The 19,859-nt window shown below is 40.2% G+C and overlaps 1 protein-coding gene across 2 annotated transcripts; it reads left to right on the forward strand.

The window, feature by feature from the left end:
* Nucleotides 1-2,632: 2,632 nt before the first annotated feature.
* Nucleotides 2,633-12,983, forward strand: si:dkey-27i16.2 (regulator of cell cycle RGCC). Of its 2 annotated transcripts, XM_034181618.1 has the most exons (5): nucleotides 2,671-2,795; nucleotides 5,141-5,305; nucleotides 5,922-6,002; nucleotides 6,650-6,712; nucleotides 12,364-12,983. In XM_034181618.1, the coding sequence occupies exons 1-5, from the start codon at nucleotides 2,774-2,776 to the stop codon at nucleotides 12,369-12,371; spliced, it is 339 nt and encodes a 112-aa protein (XP_034037509.1). In that variant the 5' UTR covers nucleotides 2,671-2,773; the 3' UTR covers nucleotides 12,372-12,983. The 2 variants fall into 2 exon arrangements, with proteins under 2 accessions (XP_034037510.1, XP_034037509.1); XM_034181619.1 differs by lacking the exon at nucleotides 6,650-6,712 and having other exon boundaries at nucleotides 2,633-2,795.
* Nucleotides 12,984-19,859: the final 6,876 nt, after the last annotated feature.

The following is a 19,859-nucleotide window of genomic DNA, read 5'->3' on the forward strand; positions in this document are numbered from 1 at the left end:
AGTTTGTTGAGGATGGGAGTAATGTGTTGAGTTTTTGGCACCCCCATCAGGATCCTGGCAGCACAGTTTTGAATGGACTGGAGACGTTGTAAATTTCTGCCAGAGATCCCGATGAGGAGTGCATTACAATAGTCCAGCCTGGAGGAGACAAAGGTGTGGACCAGCCTCTCAGCATCAGACCACGACAAGGAGGGGCAGAGTTTGGAAATGTTCCTAAGATGAAAGAATCCTGTCTTACAGATATGCTGGATATGGATGTCAAATGAAAGGTTGGGGTCAAAACGGACTCCCAAGTTTGTAACAGATGTTGATAATGGAATGTTGTGGCCAGAAAATGAAAATACTTTGAGGGGGGATGATTTCAGTTGATGTGGAGTGCCAATGAGAATGGCTTCAGTTTTTGTGCTGTTTAGCTGGAGAAAATTGTCATTCATCCACACCCTTGTCTCCTCCAGGCAGGCAGTGAGAGTGTGAATGGAAAATGAGGAAGTGTGGTCTAATCTGACATAGAGCTGAGTATCATCAGCATAGCAATGGAAGGATATTCCATGTCTGCTGATGATGTGGCCCAAGGGGAGCATATAGATGGAAAATAAGGTCGGTCCAAGGACCGACCCCTGGGGGACCCCACAGGTTGCAATGTGGGGCCTCGACCTGGCTTCCCCAAGGGCCACATACTCAGCTCTATCAGTCAGGTAGGACCGAAACCACTGGAGTGCTGTATCTGAAAGACCAATGAAATGCTGACATATGTCAAATTTGTTTCAGTCAGCTATTATTTTGGACAGTTTTGTTAAAATAATTTTGACCCCTGCATTGCACTAATACACACACACACACACACACACACACACACACACACACACACACACACACACACACACACACACACACACACACACACACACACACACACACACACACACACACACACGTAATTCAACAGAGCTTCAAAGGTGACTTTGAATGTATATTTGGTTCAAAACACCTGACCACCTGCAAAAGTAGAATCGCTTGCGGTCGGAAAAAGCCATGAGTCAGCAAATTTGAAGTTCGAGATTTCCCCCGTGTGACACAGATACGATACAGCAATTACATCTTCTCAAATTCTTCATTACAAATGCACAAAAAAAAATCTCTCTTATGTGTCACAACAAATGAAAATCATCTGATCAGTTTCACTACATTTACTGCAGTGAATGTGGTGCAAAACACATTCACATATTACTGTTAAACAAGAAAATATGTATTTGTGAACGTACAGATCCTACACTAACTCTAAATATAAAATTTGTAATCTGATATGGATGCACATTCATGATCTGACCAGCAGGTGCAGTTGTTCTCCAGGTTGCTCCAAAGCACATGGTACCTTCTTTTTTTATGTGGCCTCTGGAACATGTTCGAAACATGGGTGTTTCAAAGGTTTCAAAACATTTTAAAGCAGTGTTTCAAGTAGTACTGACAAAATAAATAAATACAATAATAATAATAAAGTCCAGAATGACAAAAATTACAAACTCCAGAAAGATTCCAGCCCCAGGCACACACTCTTTAATTCATGTCATATTTTGGCACAAATTGTGATTTCTTTTTTTTTTTTTCCTGCACACTCAATAATAATTAACTATTACTAATTTGCAGTACAGAGAAAAAGTTTTGCGCCATCCTCAGCTAGGTGCATATACTCTTCCGTGCGGTGGCATATTTTGCCCCGTATTTGGCTGCATACTTACTGGGCATTATGTTTCTTCTCACAGTTGCTAACTTAAGAGTCGCAGATGCTAAGAGTGAAGTGTACCATCAAACACATGATGTTTGTGTTTCAGCCGGTGGCAGACAAACTACATATAAGCGCCACAAATGTTTATAGTTTTCCATAATCCATCTAGCATCCACTAACCATCCACCTGGTGACACGTCTATAGAATATTACACAGGCAAAAAAAAAAAAAGAAAAAAGAAAAAAAGAAAAAGTTGCTTTTTGAATTGATCTGATGCATCAAAGTTCACCACAATCTAATCTGGTCAATCTCATTATGTGTTCTTTTGAATTTTATGCGATACAAGATGACAGTATTTATTGTTTCAGAGTTATTGCTTACACAAACAAGCTAGAGCGGAATAACCTATTCCCCCAGTCATCTACATTTTTGCTGCCCTACACTGTTATTAATGGAAAAAAAAGTGATGTCATGGACAAAATTTGCACATCTGCACATCAGTCTTTGGAGGATCCGTGGATATGTGGCGTGTTTCTCTGGTCATGATCCAGCACATAGGTGCCTCAAGGCTGAAGCCAAGAGGATGCCTATGTATCACCTAGCTGTGGCAGATACACACTTTAAAAATATTTTTTCATTAACTATAACATCTGTCACTACAAGTTTCAAATGCTGTTTTTTTTTTTTCTTAGAAATTGGAAATTATGTGTGCTATCATTTATGCAAATATCTCAATGAATTTGGAGCAAAAGTGCCTTGTACCTGCAGACTGATCTTTCATTCTTTCTTTTTCTTTTTGAGAACTTTTCCTACCTCCATAGATCCCGCCCACAGTGAAACGAGTTGCGGCTATTCTGCTTCCTGATTGGTTGGGTGTCACCCCCAAATGTCCCGCCCATTGTGGAAAGTCTTGCGGCTGTTCTGCGCTCTGATTGGTTGGCCGGCTTCGCGGTCTGAGCGGGGCTTTTATAACCAAACTTCACGGGTGCCGCCTGGAACTTTAAATTGTCTTTTGAGTTCGGACACACGTGTTGTTCCACAGCTGTAGTATGTCTTCACACTTTATCACAGGTAAGTTCAAATACTCGACACGCATATTGTAAAACTGGTTCTGATAAAAATGACAAACACGTATAAAATTGACCTTAAAGTCTCACTCAGTATCACTTATTATACATGGCACATATAGGTTTGGTTTGTGTACTTCTTAAACTACTTTTCTGAAGTTCTTGCTGCCAATGTTTGTGGACAACATAGACTTTATTTTTTCTTCTTTTTAATTGTGTCTTCTTGTTTTCCATTGTTCTGGTGTACCACTACATTTATGGCTGGTATTTCCCCACATTGGAGCTATTAAAGTCTAATTATGAGATTCTATTGTGTTACAACATATTCTTGGTCAAAATTATTGGCACCCTTCATTTTAAAGTATATTACTCAGAATATATTCAGAAATTGAGTCTGTTGAAATCATATTAAAAAACATGCAAGGTTACAGAGCAAAATAAAATTATTTTATTATTATTATTATCATCATTATATTTTTGCAAAACTTACATAATAGTGAAATTATTAATGAATGCAAAATTTGGGAACAGTGATGGCCTATAAATATTTCCTGCAGTGATTTTGAAGCTTCTCACACCTGTCTGCTGATGGTGTCTTCTTTTGTGATGCTTTCAAGCTGTTTTAGGTTTGCAGGAGTCATTTTTGTAATGGCAGATTTCAGGTCTCTCCAAAGAATGACCTTTTAGCTCATGTCTCATTGCTGTACAGTTTTAGTCCATCCTTTCCTTTACAACCATTCTTTTGTGGTGTTGGATGTCTTTTGGGCCGTTATCCAGACCAAAGACCTTCACCTTAAGCTCAGTGTTCTCACACTGGGCGACGTGTTTGACTCTAAAATGGCTTGCCAATCTTTTGATTCTATCATCCCATCCTCCAAGTTTTACTGCGGGTTGGTGTTCTTTTACTTAAGAGCTTCAGTCTGTCTCTTGTACACTGGTGCATTGAATTCCCAGAGTCCTACTTTGGTGTAATCTGTTAATGGAACATTCTCTTGGAAAGACTCTGGCTATTTTGGCTATCTATAAAAGTTGTTGCAAACATTAATCTTCCAGTGCTTTTCTTTCAATAGTGGGATTCTCTTTGGCCTTCACCAAATGAGCCCAACTAGGTTTAATGTGAACTCTTGAAACTGGATTTTCAATGCATTTGTTGATAGCCATGTTGATGTTTTAACAGAAGGATGATGCTTTCAGACAACTATTGTCTTTGCTGGAAACAATCGGCCTATTTTTATTTATGTTTACAGTATGAACTTAAATTCAACAAACAGGTGTCAATTATTCTGTCCAGCATACATTTTATATTACTCATACATTTTTTTTTTTTTGGTCCCATATGGCGTAAATTTTTGTTGTTGTTTAATAACTTTGGACATGTGATTAAGTATTCTGATGATATGATTTTGCAAAAGCACTTTACTCTAGATTTCATGTATGATTCCACAAAGACAACAGAGGTATATTAATCAATGAAAAATGAATTGATCACTATGAAGGGTAGTCACAAAAGATACTTATAGTAATGTTCACCAGTCTCAATAAAAAAATATTTGGTGTAATTGATATAACTATTTTAACAGAATCTTTGATTTTTTTTTTTTTAAATGATGTCTAAAATCTTTGTAACATACTGTAAATGTGTCCTGATACTACACCTGCTGCATTATTACGTCCACCAAGGACGTAATAATGCATCTGCTTTCATTTATTTATTTGTCTGTCTGTCTGTTAGCAGGATTTTGAAGGATTACTATTAGCAGGATTACGACAAAACTACTGCACAGATTTTGACAAAGCTTTCACCACAGATATATATTAAGCCATTGGAAGACCATTAAATTTTGGAGGTGATCCGGATTCTGGATCACCTTATATTCACTTTACATAGGCTTTGAAGGATTACGTCAAAACTATTTCACGGATACTCACCAAATTTACACCACAGATACATATTGAGGCATGGAAGACTCCACTGATTTTTGGAAGTGATCCAGATTGGCGGATGTCAGAAATATGATTGCTCTTGTTTTGATAGTACAGTTATTCAAGGTTTGTCTTGCAGTCGTAACTTAACCGTACTAATAACTCCTTCATATACACTGCAGCATTTTAGAGGTTGTTTGGTTTATTGACATCTACATTGACTTCAGCCATATGCTTTTTCTTGAGGTAGCATTTGATTGAATGTATTGTCACCAAAAAGACATTTGTCAATGAAAATGTTTTAAATGAAAAAATTTTAAATTTTATAGCCTACATATAATAAAGACTTTAATTTACTCTGCAATCTTTGTTTTCTACTACAATATGCAATGTGACTATTGTTCAATTGCGTAACGCTTTCTGTAGACTTGGACGCCGAGCTGGGAGAGTTGCTGCAGGAGTTCCAGGAAGTGGCAGAGGAACTGAAGGCTCCTTCCCAAAGTAAACCTCATGCCTACCAACATGTCCTGGAGGAGGCTAAAAGTCGCATGGGGCTGGGAGATGACAGCGGAGTGGAGGACTCAGACTTCAGTGAGTTAACAAATCCTCATATACAGAAACTGCACTACATGGAGATAATGTGGTCTTCGAGGTAAAGGTATTATTCATTGACTCATTTAGTGGTGAGTGAGGGTTCAGGATGGATTCCCCATGGACAGTGGCGGATACCCCCTTTATCAGCCGAGATGACTGCAGCTTGACACTTTTAATTTGCATGAAATTAGTGCTACAAGAGGATGCATCCCTGTACACATCTTGTAAAGTAGCTGTTATGTTCACGACAGTAACGTACTGCAATTACGGATAGCTCATCTCCTGTAATTGTCTTTTTTTTTTCCTCGGTTGCTGCTCCTTTGTTTGTGTTTGTGGACGTTTAAGAGATAAAAGAAGCTGTGTTTTGCTTCTCCCTTGTCGTCATTATTCAATGTAGTCCCCCCCCCCCCCCCCAAAAAAAACCCTCCACCATCGTTTAATCAGGAAAGTGGGTTTCAAATTCTGCCACTTGGGAACCATGAACAGTAAACACACGTTTACCTTCATTTTATTGCAAATTATGCCTGATGTACAGCTCTCTGATTGTTAGATTGCAGTTCTGGCCTTTGTTTCACTTCTGTTTATCATCTCCTCTCATCCCATCTTCCTCCAGGCAGCGAAGCATCTTTGGGAAACAGTCTGAACACCAGCGAGGAGGAGCTTCACACAGCAGGCGTAACGCTGGCACCGAAAGGTACCCAAAGCTTCAGTCACAAAACCCTGGGTATTTATTATTTTATTTAAACACTGATCACTATCACTTTTGCTCTGATCGCTATCAGAGTTGCACAACATGCACGTTAAAGCTGGGAGCGGTTTTGTTTTTCACACCACAAAGCCTCGCCGCTGTGACTGTGATGTCTCTGTCCCCCACCTCAACAGTCCTCACGTCTCCTGCAGGGATTATTTGCTGTGTTATGTAGCGAGCAGACTGGCTCCGACTTGTGTTTCGTTGCGTAGTGCAGTGTTTAAATCTCCACAGACCAAACAAGAAGGTGACCAGGGGGTACCATTCAGACTGTGTGTGTGTTTATGCAGAACACCTTCAGATGGTTTCTGCAGAGACACTGCCGGGAGCCATCGCGCTGCCAAACTTAGCACATCAGTTTAAACCGAACCCCGTCTCCGTATGTGGAAAAGAAGCTGAAGATGTTATTTCCTCAGTCCAAAAGCAGTTTAGGTCATATGTAATATTCTGGGATTTGGATTCAGCTTTTGTACCAAAGGAAATACCACTGAACTGAGCTGTATTTCTCCACAGGAATGTTCCATGCTTCACCCCCCCACCCTTTCCTCCCTATAGCTGCTCAAATTTCTTTTCTTTCTGTCCTTTTTCTGCAGCCAAGCTGGGAGACACGAGGGAACTTGAGAGTTTTATCAACATGTTGGACCAGGAACTTGCTGGTGCGTATTTAAGAGAGTTAACCCCCCCCCCCCACGATCGCCGTCTTTGTATTCGTTTTGCACTTAATCTGACAAGCCAGCAGGCTGCTGTGCACAACGGCAGCAGAGGCACTGACAGAGTTCATCTTTCTATGCACACATTTAAAAACTGAGTGCGTAGTAAAGCCATTGTGCTTCTACCATGTATTACCTCCATCCTCTTTATCTCTGATTGCTTCTTGTGTGTAAATGCCATGTCTGGGGACTCAGGTGGGCTATCTCCATGCTCTTTTAATCAATCAATCAATCAATCAATTTTTTTATATAGCGCCAAATCACAACAAACAGTTGCCCCAAGGCGCTTTATATTGTAAGGCAAGGCCATACAATAATTATGTAAAACCCCAACGGTCAAAACAACCCCCTGTGAGCAAGCACTTGGCTACAGTGGGAAGGAAAAACTCCCTTTTAACAGGAAGAAACCTCCAGCAGAACCAGGCTCAGGGAGGGGCAGTCTTCTGCTGGGACTGGTTGGGGCTGAGGGAGAGAACCAGGAAAAAGACATGCTGTGGAGGGGAGCAGAGATCGAGCACTAATGATTAAATGCAGAGTGGTGCATACAGAGCGAAAAGAGAAAGAAACAATGCATCATGGGAACCCCCCAGCAGTCTACGTCTATAGCAGCATAACTAAGAGATGGTTCAGGGTCACCTGATCCAGTCCTAACTATAAGCTTTAGCAAAAAGGAAAGTTTTAAGCCTAATCTTAAAAGTAGAGAGGGTGTCTGTCTCCCTGATCTGAATTGGGAGCTGGTTCCACAGGAGAGGAGCCTGAAAGCTGAAGGCTCTGCCTCCCATTCTACTCTTACAAACCCTAGGAACTACAAGTAAGCCTGCAGTCTGAGAGCGAAGCGCTCTATTGGGGTGATATGGTACTATGAGGTCCCTAAGATAAGATGGGACCTGATTATTCAAAACCTTATAAGTAAGAAGAAGAATTTTAAATTCTATTCTAGAATTAACAGGAAGCCATTGAAGAGAGGCCAATATGGGTGAGATATGCTCTCTCCTTCTAGTCCCCGTCAGTACTCTAGCTGCACCATTTTGAATTAACTGAAGGCTTTTTAGGGAACTTTTAGGACAACCTGATAATAATGAATTACAATAGTCCAGCCTAGAGGAAATAAATGCATGAATTAGTTTTTCAGCATCACTCTGAGACAAGACCTTTCTGATTTTAGAGATATTGCGTAAATGCAAAAAAGCAGTCCTACATATTTGTTTAATATGCGCTTTGAATGACATATCCTGATCAAAAATGACTCCAAGATTTCTCACAGTATTACTAGAGGTCAGGGTAATGCCATCCAGAGTAAGGATCTGGTTAGACACCATGTTTCTAAGATTTGTGGGGCCAAGTACAATAACTTCAGTTTTATCTGAGTTTAAAAGCAGGAAATTAGAGGTCATCCATGTCTTTATGTCTGTAAGACAATCCTGCAGTTTAGCTAATTGGTGTGTGTCCTCTGGCTTCATGGATAGATAAAGCTGGGTATCATCTGCGTAACAATGAAAATTAAGCAATACCGTCTAATAATACTGCCTAAGGGAAGCATGTATAAAGTGAATAAAATTGGTCCTAGCACAGAACCTTGTGGAACTCCATAATTAACTTTAGTCTGTGAAGAAGATTCCCCATTTACATGAACAAATTGTAATCTATTAGACAAATATGATTCAAACCACCGCAGCGCAGTGCCTTTAATACCTATGGCATGCTCTAATCTCTGTAATAAAATTTTATGGTCAACAGTATCAAAAGCAGCACTGAGGTCTAACAGAACAAGCACAGAGATGAGTCCACTGTCCGAGGCCATAAGAAGATCATTTGTAACCTTCACTAATGCTGTTTCTGTACTATGATGAATTCTAAAACCTGACTGAAACTCTTCAAATAGACCATTCCTCTGCAGATGATCAGTTAGCTGTTTTACAACTACCCTTTCAAGAATTTTTGAGAGAAAAGGAAGGTTGGAGATTGGCCTATAATTAGCTAAGATAGCTGGGTCAAGTGATGGCTTTTTAAGTAATGGTTTAATTACTGCCACCTTAAAAGCCTGTGGTACATAGCCAACTAACAAAGATAGATTGATCATATTTAAGATCGAAGCATTAAATAATGGTAGGGCTTCCTTGAGCAGCCTGGTAGGAATGGGGTCTAATAAACATGTTGATGGTTTGGATGAAGTAACTAATGAAAATAACTCAGACAGAACAATCGGAGAGAAAGAGTCTAACCAAATACCGGCATCACTGAAAGCAGCCAAAGATAACGATACGTCTTTGGGATGGTTATGAGTAATTTTTCTCTAATAGTTAAAATTTTGTTAGCAAAGAAAGTCATGAAGTCATTACTAGTTAAAGTTAATGGAATACTCAGCTCAATAGAGCTCTGACTCTGTCAGCCTGGCTACAGTGCTGAAAAGAAACCTGGGGTTGTTCTTATTTTCTTCAATTAGTGATGAGTAGAAAGATGTCCTAGCTTTACGGAGGGCTTTTTTTATAGAGCAACAGACTCTTTTTCCAGGCTATGTGAAGATCTTCTAAATTAGTGAGACGCCATTTCCTCTCCAACTTATGGGTTATCTGCTTTAAGCTACGAGTTTGTGAGTTATACCACGGAGTCAGGCACTTCTGATTTAAAGCTCTCTTTTTCAGAGGAGCTACAGCATCCAAAGTTGTCTTCAATGAGGATGTAAAACTATTGACGAGATACTCTATCTCACTTACAGAGTTTAGGTAGCTACTCTGCACTGTGTTGGTATATGGCATTAGAGAACATAAAGAAGGAATCATATCCTTAAACCTAGTTACAGCGCTTTCTGAAAGACTTCTAGTGTAATGAAACTTATTCCCCACTGCTGGGTAGTCCATCAGAGTAAATGTAAATGTTATTAAGAAATGATCAGACAGAAGGGAGTTTTCAGGGAATACTGTTAAGTCTTCTATTTCCATACCATAAGTCAGAACAAGATCTAAGATATGATTAAAGTGGTGGGTGGACTCATTTACTTTTTGAGCAAAGACAATAGAGTCTAATAATAGATTAAATGCAGTGTTGAGGCTGTCATTCTCAGCATCTGTGTGGATGTTAAAATCGCCCACTATAATTATCTTATCTGAGCTAAGCACTAAGTCAGACAAAAGGTCTGAAAATTCACAAAGAAACTCACAGTAACGACCAGGTGGACGATAGATAATAACAAATAAAACTGGTTTTTGGGACTTCCAATTTGGATGGACAAGACTAAGAGTCAAGCTTTCAAATGAATTAAAGCTCTGTCTGGGTTTTTGATTAATTAATAAGATGGAATGGAAGATTACTGCTAATCCTCCGCCCGGCCCGTGCTACGAGCATTCTGACAGTTAGTGTGACTCGGGGGTGTTGACTCATTTAAACTAACATATTCATCCTGCTGTAACCAGGTTTCTGTAAGGCAGAATAAATCAATATGTTGATCAATTATTATATCATTTACCAACAGGGACTTAGAAGAGAGAGACCTAATGTTTAATAGACCACATTTAACTGTTTTAGTCTGTGGTGCAGTTGAAGGTGCTATATTATTTTTTCTTTTTGAATTTTTATGCTTAAATAGATTTTTGCTGGTTATTGGTAGTCTGGGAGCAGGCACTGTCTCTACGGGGATGGGGTAATGAGGGGATGGCAGGGGGAGAGAAGCTGCAGAGAGGTGTGTAAGACTACAACTCTGCTTCCTGGTCCCAACCCTGGATAGTCACGGTTTGGAGGATTTAAGAAAATTGGCCAGATTTCTAGAAATGAGAGCTGCTCCATCCAAAGTGGGATGGATGCCTGGTCTCTCCTAACAAGACCAGGTTTTCCCCAGAAGCTTTGCCAATTATCTATGAAGCCCACCTCATTTTTTGGACACCACTCAGACAGCCAGCAATTCAAGGAGAACATGCGGCTAAACATGTCACTCCCGGTCTGATTGGGGAGGGGCCCAGAGAAAACTACAGAGTCCGACATTGTTTTTGCAAAGTTACACACCGATTCAATATTAATTTTAGTGACCTCCGATTGGCGTAACCGGGTGTCATTACTGCCGACGTGAATTACAATCTTACCAAATTTACGCTTAGCCTTAGCCAGCAGCTTCAAATTTCCTTCAATGTCACCTGCTCTGGCCCCCGGAAGACAATTGACTATGGTTGCTGGTGTCGCTAACTTCACATTTCTCAAAACAGAGTCGCCAATAACCAGAGTTTGATCCTCGGCGGGTGTGTCGTCGAGTGGGGAAAAACGGTTAGAGATGTGAACGGGTTGGCGGTGTACACGGGGCTTCTGTTTAGGGCTACGCTTCCTCCTCACAGTCACCCAGTCGGCCTGCTTTCCCGGCTGCTCGGGATCTGCCAGGGGGTAACTAACGGCGGCTAAGCTACCTTGGTCCGCACCGACTACAGGGGCCTGGCTAGCTGTAGAATTTTCCACGGTGCGGAGCCGAGTCTCCAATTCGCCCAGCCTGGCCTCCAAAGCTACGAATAAGCTACACTTATTACAAGTACCGTTACTGCTAAAGGAGGCCGAGGAATAACTAAACATTTCACACCCAGAGCAGAAAAGTGCGGGAGAGACAGGAGAAGCTGCCATGCTAAATCGGCTAAGAGCTAGTAGCTACGCTAAGATAGCGGATTCCTAAAAACACGCAAAGTGAATAATGTGTAAATAATTTAGAGGTGATTCAGCAGAAGGAGTGCTTTAGTTAAGGCATGTAAAGATTACACTGGGAAACAAATCGTAATCTAGATAACTAGATCAATCTAACTGCGCAGATTAAACAGCTAACAGATACAGAAAAACACCGCTGTGCTCCGGAACAGGAAGTGATACAATACGAGAGCCAATATGAGAGCCAACCACCAGTAGAGGCAAGCAAGAGCCATGTATCAATGGAAACTAGAAACAACTTTAGTGATGATAGCACTTGACTGCAAGCACATTATATCAAATCAATTTTATTTATATAGCGCCAAATCACAACAAACAGTTACCCCAAGGCGCCTTATATTGTAAGGCAAGGCCATACAATAATTACGGAAAACCCCAACGGTCAAAACGACCCCCTGTGAGCAAGCACTTGGCAACAGTGGGAAGGAAAAACTCCCTTTTAACAGGAAGGAACATTATATTCCTGCCATCAGCATTAAAGCAGTGGTGTTTCAGCACAAAGGTCTTACAGATGTAGCTAAGGGGTTTAAACCTGTCCTGGAATACTTCATATATGCTGATGTCAGAGGATTATTTATTTCAAAATGTTTGAACCTATACACACTTAATCACTTAAACACAATTACACCCATCACTTTCAAAATGCTAAACTGAATAAAACAAATGCTTCAACAAATGGTTTGTTTTGAAACAGTCAAAACACAATTCTTGTTTTTTTTAAAAACTGATATGGAATAACAAGTATGAAGTGAAACAATTGTTTGATTAAAATATTCACTATTTGAAGTGCTTTAGAAAATTAAATGAATAATTTGCTTTAGATAATGATTTATTCTCTTGAAACACTCACAACGCTGAAATAATTGCTCCATTAAGTGACTCATTGTTTCAGCTCCTGAGCTTTTGTACTTTCCCTCTTGCAGAGATGTGAATGAGGAGAAAGAGAGTGAGCTGTATGGAGGGTGAGGAACAGGCTCCGGGCGACGTGGCTGACTGCTGCCAAGCAGACGGGCTGATCTACACCAGCACAGATCAGAGGCAGCAAATGTTCCTCTGTCTGCTCCAGGGGAAAAGGTTAACATCGGAAATTAAAAAAGGCATTCCATTCTAAAATGCAAGAGCACCCTGAAACCCGTGGCAATGCTGCAGTCCACAAGATGCAGCATCAAATCCAATATATGTGACATGTATTCGCAAAACTAGACAAAGCTCCCATCTGTGCCACCACTTGAGAAAATGCTGTCTACAGAGATATTGAGAATGTTGATGCCACGGTGGAAATTTCCTTGAGTATTATATCAGTATGGGGCCAGATGTACTCAGTGCCATGTTTCTTTTAAAGAGGCTGATTTTGGTCTAATTGTAAATAACAGATGGGCGAGCACTTTAATTTAAACTAAACCTCTCTTTGCATGGTTCAAATCTTGTAATATCAAGCCATTCATAAAGTGAGTTTTCAATGTACAGTGTTTGTTAATATTCTATAGTGATACATTTTTGTACAGGTAATTGCATATACTTATAAATAAAGCTAAATTTTCTACATCTTTGGCAATAGTTTTTTTTTTTTTTTTTTTTTGCCAATTGGTTTCATGTTGTCCAAAACAATTTATTCTTTCAAATTCACTCTTCACTGATGTTATTGGTGCTAGACATTAGAGCAATTTTGAGACTTTTATTTATAAAAACAAAGCTGAAAAGAACCACAGGGTGCACAAATTTTAATCAGTTTCATAAAATACCCCACAAATATCACCTATATGTGGAATAATAACACATCAGACATGTGCAAGCTCACTTTAAACAATTTGAGTTGACCTGCTTGACAAATGGGTTTTGATTTAGGTGATTTGCTGGAAACCCTCGGGCATCTTTTCCGGATGCCCCCTGGACGCCTCGGTGGAGAGGTGTTCCCGGCATGTCCCATTAGGAAGAGGCCCCAGGGAAGACCCAGGACACGCTGGAGGGACTACATCTCTCGGCTGGCTTGGGAACGCCTTGGGGTTCCCCCGGAGGAGCTGGGGGAGGTGTGTGTGGATCGGGAGGTCTAGGTGGCTTTGCTTGAGCTGCTCCCTCCGCGACCCAACTCCGGATAAAGCGGAAGAAAATGGATGAATGGATGATTTGCTGGAATACAAAAGATTTAGCTTCATACCTTCAAATAGACAGTTCTTCTTTGGGTTGTTCCTGTCAGGGTTCACCGCAGCAGATCATGTCTTCTGCCACACCAGCCACCTGCATGCCCTCCCTCACCACATCCTTTCTCCCCTTTAGGCTTACTTTTCTCATCCTGACTTGAGGCTCAGTCCTCAGCATCCTTCTCCCTATATACCCTACATCCCTTCTCTGCACATGCCCAAATGATCTCAGTCTCGCCTCACTTTATTTCCAAAGAGGATGATGTCAGCTGCTCCTCTATGTTCATTCCTAATCATGTTCAGTGACTTCTAGGGGAAATTGCAGGTTCTTCAGCTCTGCCTCCTCTTTTGTTAGTACCACCACTTCTAATCCGTATAACATCGATAGTCTCACGAACATTTTTTAAAAGTTTCCCTTTACTCTTATTGCCTGAAAAACCACCTCAAGTGAGCATACAAATGTTTTTGCGATATATATATATATATATATATAGATATAGAGATAGATATATATATATATATATAGAGAGAGAGAGAACTTTTCCATCTATATCAGAAGCTCAAAGCACTTTACACTGATACCTCACATTCACCCATACACACACCGATGTCAGGGTGGTGCCATGCAAGATGCTCACTACACACGGGAGCAACTTGGGGATTAAGGACCTTGCCCACGGGTCCTTAGTGATTCTCTGGCCAGATGGGGTTTGAACTGAGGATCCTCTGATCTCAAACCCAACACTTAACCACTAGACCCCCCCCCCCCCCCCAAGTTTACTTTAAGTATGTCTTAATTTGCCTATAAAAAGTGTGTGATTTGAAGGTTAATGGCAACCCACCCAATGATTGGGCACAATGCACAACTAGCCTTGAAACACAAATGTACTTTCTGTGCCATCTGTTCTCTTCCATGAGGTCTCTTTGGCGGATCTTGTATTTTTATAGTACGCTATACTCCTAAAAACAAACACAACAATGGCTTTGCTGGAGAAATCACTCAAAACACAAACAAGCATAAAGGATCCTGTTTTGTTGGATTTAGTTAAAAGCACAGACCCCCCCCCCCCCCCCCCCAATAAAAAAAAAGTGTAGTCAGTTGTTATTTCAGCAAAATATTTGGGCAGGTTTGTTCTATGGCTTTTCATTGAGACAGCACAACGTTCTTGAGTAAAATGCAGTAGGTTGTTTTCCAACTTGTGGTGGTGTGCGGAAAGTGGAATGCATTTAATTTGGGTGTGACGTCATTCCCAGTAATGACTTATGACTTCCGAGGTTGCTGGAATGCAGCATTAGTATGACATTTCAGTCATTTAACCAGGATATAATGATTAAGAGCTGGAAACTTCACATTCAGAAAAGGACTATAAACATTTGCGGACCCTTGAGCTTTTATGTTTGAATATTGGAATGACCTACAAAAAGGGGGGAAAAATTTCAACAGTTTGTCAGAAGACATGAGGCAAGCCTCACTATGGTCTGTTTTCCTGTATGAAAATCCTTCTCTGCTCCACTCCACTATGAAGCTGTGTGTGCGGATGGAACAGACAAAAGTTGCATGAGGTACAATTCCTCCAGTCACTGCGGCAGAAGCCAATAACCCCTTCAGAGTTGTCGTGGTGGTTTTCCTCAATGGTCTCCTCTTTGCACGCTTACTCAGTGTTGAGAACTGCTTACTTGACAGATTTACCATACTGTTTGTTTTTCCTTAAGGATGGATATAAGACATACTCAGTGACTTGAAAATACTGACGTATCCATCCTCCATACTTATTCATGCCATTGTTTTGGCTTTTACTGTATATTTTTATTCCATTTGTCATGATGTAGAGCTGGACACCATGGTGGATTAGTGGTTAGCACTGTTGCCTCACAGCATAAAGGTCATGTGTTAGATTCCCACATCTGCCCTTTCTGTGTGGAGTTTGCATGTTCTCCCCGTGTTTGCGTGAGTTGCCTCCGGGTGCTCCGGCTTCCTCCCACATCTGAAGACATGCAGATTAGGTGGACTGGAAACATTAAATTGTCCGTAGGTAGGTGTGAATTTGTTTGTTTGTCTGTATGTGGCCCTGCGACCTACTGGTGTCCTGTCCAGGGTGCACCACGCCTCACGCCCTGTGACTGCTGGGATAGGCTCCAGCCCCCTGTGACCCTTAATTGGTGTAAGCGGTTGAAGATGAGTGAGTGATGTAGAGATTACTTTTCACTACTGCATTATTTTAGAAATTTTAAAATAAAGACTGAATTCTTATTAGCCGAGGCCAAAATATGGCCATCGCGTATTGCAAATACTTTGCGCCCATCCATCTCTGTCTGTCCGTCTGTCTGTGCTCAACATAACTCCATTCCTGCCAGGGTCTTCAAATTCACACTTAGCATTCTTGGGAAACAGACCTTTGACAAGTTCAAAGATGGCTAGCGATAGGGTTGCCAACTCTCTGAAAAATAAATAAGGGACACCTCACTGGCAGGGCTGACCGGCCCATGGAAATATAGACTGGAATGGACGTGCGCGCCTCTATCTATTAGCGTCACTCAGGATAGGAAGGCGCCATTACTAAGGGTGGAAATGTGCAGCTCATCAATAATAAACTGACCGCTTTTTTTTGCACTAGCGTCACTATTTCTTAATGGATTTTAATACATGTAGGCTTGTTTCAAAGCCATTTGAAAGCTCTTTCCAATGCACCTATGCATGTGTGGGTGAAAAAAAAAAAAAAACTTTTATGTAAAATGCAGAAATTTGGGGAAATTACGACAAACTGTGCTGCTTTTCTCGCTTTATTGTCGCTATTTAACAGATTTTAATAAAAGTAGGCTTGTTTTAAAGCCCTTTCATTGCTCTTTCTAATGAACCCATACATGTCTAGGTAGAAAAAAATGTTTTATGTAAAGTGTGGAAATTTGTGGAAAATATTCCATTCTGTTCATTTACTGTGATTTTTTTTTTTCCTGTCATAATTCTCGATGGATTTTTATAAATGACGCTTGTAAGTTGTATTCATGCTAATTAAAAGGTCTAACGAACCCATACATGTCTGGATAAACAATCCTTATGTATTAAAATATTAATCTGAAGTATGCCTTGCCAATGTACTCATTTATGTTGCTGCTTTTTCCACTGTAATATTACTGCTAGACTTTTAATGACAACAACATATATATGATTTTTCCTACATTTTATTACAAGTAGATATAAAGCCATTCAGAATTTGACTTTTGACCCTCAGTCAGGGTAAAAAGTACCTCCTCCATCCCCTCCAACCACACTGTTCAAATTTAAATGCCTCCTGTGACCACCATGTACATATCATATTAAACAACAGCTGCAAGTGTATATATACATAAATATATTTAAACATTTTTGTTTCCGCATGTGAATGCAGCTTAATGAAAAGAACTTATGGCGTTGAGTTATAGTCTCAGTATATTGACATTAAATTGCGGCATAACGACTTTAAAATAGACATTTGTTTTACATAATTACATTAAGGCTCTTGTACAGTTCATTTTAGTATTGGAGAATTTGTTTTTGTGGTTCGTGCAGTTGATGAAGTACTGGCTGCCTTTTTTCTCCTCATATCGCTTCTGTTTAACAGGATCAAGGTCTCTCTCCACCCTCAGTAATGGCCGCCGTGCAGCACACCGCTAATCACGTGACGTCCATTCCAGTCTCTATTTCCATGGACCGACCAACTGACCGTTGCCTTCACCCTTCCCAGCATGTGTGTGAAACGATTTTTAACCATTTGACTATTGACTTGACCCTGAATTTAAGTAGATGCACACATGCATTTGTTATGATATGAACATGCGGAAAACAAATTATTATTTAGCAATTTATTTTTAGTGCAAAATAAATTTTCACTCACAATTTCAATATGAGCATCCTGTCCTGCTTCAAAGTATATAAAAAAAATTTCTTTCTCTGTCGTGTTTTTGTTTAACTTAAAAGTGTATAAATTAACAAAAAAAAAAAAAAAATCATCCAAAACAATGTAACAGTGAAAGTCTGAAAAGTAAACAATACTTACAATACATATAGCTGTTGTCGCGCACCTTTTCCACCCAGCCATTTTCCTTTTCCCATTTGCCCATGTACTTTTGCTTTCTTTTTTTTTTTTTTCTTTTTTTTGAGGAGGAGTAACGACATTACAGACATTGCTGTTCGTAGGCGTGTCTGCGGTGCCAGTGTCGGTATCAGCCATGCTACTTTGTTATGGTCGTCGGCTCATGATTCTCGTCCGGGATCTTCTTGCGAGCAGATGTCCCTCAACCAATGAGATAAGAGTGATTCTGTATCATCAACTCGTGTCTGTCAGCTCATTGGTGAAGAGCAGGAGAAAGGCTGGGATCATATTTACCGTAAGTTTCCATATAAAGCGCCAGTCAATTCCATTGACATTTTACAGACTTTTTGATTCTCACAGAAATACGGGACAAACTGCGTCCCGTTTCAGGTCAATACGGAACACACACTTTTATTTCCAAATAAGGGACGATTCAGTTTTTCAAGGGACGGTTGGCAACCCTAGCTAGCGATGACCTATTTAAGTGGTCAAAAGGTCACATTGTTTCCTATTTTTATGCTCTTACGGTTGAGGGTATTTTAGCACTGTGTTATATTTTCATGAGGCCATCAAATATGGCCATCAGGTATTGCAAAGACTTTGCGTCCGTCCTTCTCTGTCTGTCTGTGCTCAGTATAAGTCCAGTACTATTAATGTCAAGGTCTCCAAATTCAACATTCTTGGGACAAAAAAAGTCACATTCTGCTTCTATTTTTTTGGTATGATCTTGCAGACAGAGTGGTGACGGCACTTCTCGGTGTCGCTAGCTGCTAACTTTGCTTTGTTTTTGGCTAAATGTAACACCTTTATCATATATTATGTAAAAGCTTGAGAGAAATAAACACTTCTAAAACTGGAAATGTTGTTTTTGTAACCTCATAACACCCGTAGAGTGATTTACAAGCCATTTAGTGGACTTTAGCACTGTGAAATCACTTCCTGGTTTAGCTAGCTGCTATTTGCTTCGTGTGGAAATATAACCTCTTTGTCATATATTATGTAAAAGCTAGCAAGAAATAAACACTTCTAAAACTGGAAGCGCTGTTTTTGTAACCTGATAATGCCTCTGAGGTGATTTACAAGCCAGGATATTAATAATTAACGTAAATAACGATAAATGCATAATTGATTTTATGACACCAATTAATCACTGTAAATTATAAAGAACACAATGCTCATACAGCTGACGGCATTTTAGCATTGCATTATATTTTAAATTGTCATCACAAAATTCAAACTTGTAAAAGCTCAAGACTGCAAACATTTTGGCAGCACTGTAGATTCCTTTGAATAAATTATGTAATTTTTAGGCAACCGCTCCCCAATGGGTTCATTCATGTTCTTGTGATTTTAACATCGGTCACATGTCGGCCTGTGATGACGAACCTCCATTAAGGCGGTCTCGGGGCGCACTCAGTTGAAATACTGCAGAGACGCCTCTGAAAACAAACAAACCTGCCAACAAATCATCCTTAGGGTGTCGACACTTTCACCTCCACACACACTTACTGCTGCTCGTGTCACCACACACGTCTTCCTTGCTTGCAGTGTTGCTTCCTGTACGTCGGTTCTGATTATGCTTCGAGTTTCACTTCTGCTGCCAAATCAGAAAAGCCACAAATTTAGCTCAGACACTTTGTGTAGACAGCTTAAAAGGGAAATGCGTCATTTGTGCCGAGATGAACAATGGCCATTTAGACTTCTCATGGGGGGGTGATGACTCCACAATGACTTATCTGCACAAGTCGAGCAAATGAACTAAACTTTGTTTTATTGTTTGGGCTCAAAGTAGAATAGCTTCTTGCAGTTGTTTGCTAATTCAGGTATGATCGCTATGTTCATCTCCTGCTGTCATGTAACTGTAGTAACACATCTAACAGCCATCCACTGACGTGAGAAGTGTTTTATAGGACAGAGGTGACTTGTTATCCTGTGATTTCTCAATCGTTTTTGTTGATTGGCGTCAGCAGTTTTATCTGCCAGATGTATGCAAAATGTCTTCCATTTTTAAATATAATTTGAGATGTCTTATTAAAACAAGATAACTGAAATCAAATGAGACTGAATTCGTATGAGCAGAAATGAGGAAAAAGATGCGCTCGTGCAGGCCGGTCAACACGTAAACAGATGAAAAAATACTTGGCGTGATGCTCTCTTACTTACCAGTTAATTCTGTTCCACTTTGCCTTTGCCCATCATGGTGTTTACCTT

The sequence above is a fragment of the Thalassophryne amazonica genome, chromosome 11 (genome assembly GCF_902500255.1).
Source record: "Thalassophryne amazonica chromosome 11, fThaAma1.1, whole genome shotgun sequence".
In the NCBI taxonomy this organism is placed as follows: domain Eukaryota; kingdom Metazoa; phylum Chordata; class Actinopteri; order Batrachoidiformes; family Batrachoididae; genus Thalassophryne; species Thalassophryne amazonica.

Coding starts and splice junctions, on each gene's coding strand:
- si:dkey-27i16.2 (XM_034181618.1), top strand. CDS start 2,774: ATGTCTTCACACTTTATCACAG. Junction 5,306..5,921: donor AGTGGAGGACTCAGACTTCA/GTGAGTTAACAA, acceptor ATCTTCCTCCAG/GCAGCGAAGCATCTTTGGGA. Junction 6,003..6,649: donor CGTAACGCTGGCACCGAAAG/GTACCCAAAGCT, acceptor CTTTTTCTGCAG/CCAAGCTGGGAGACACGAGG.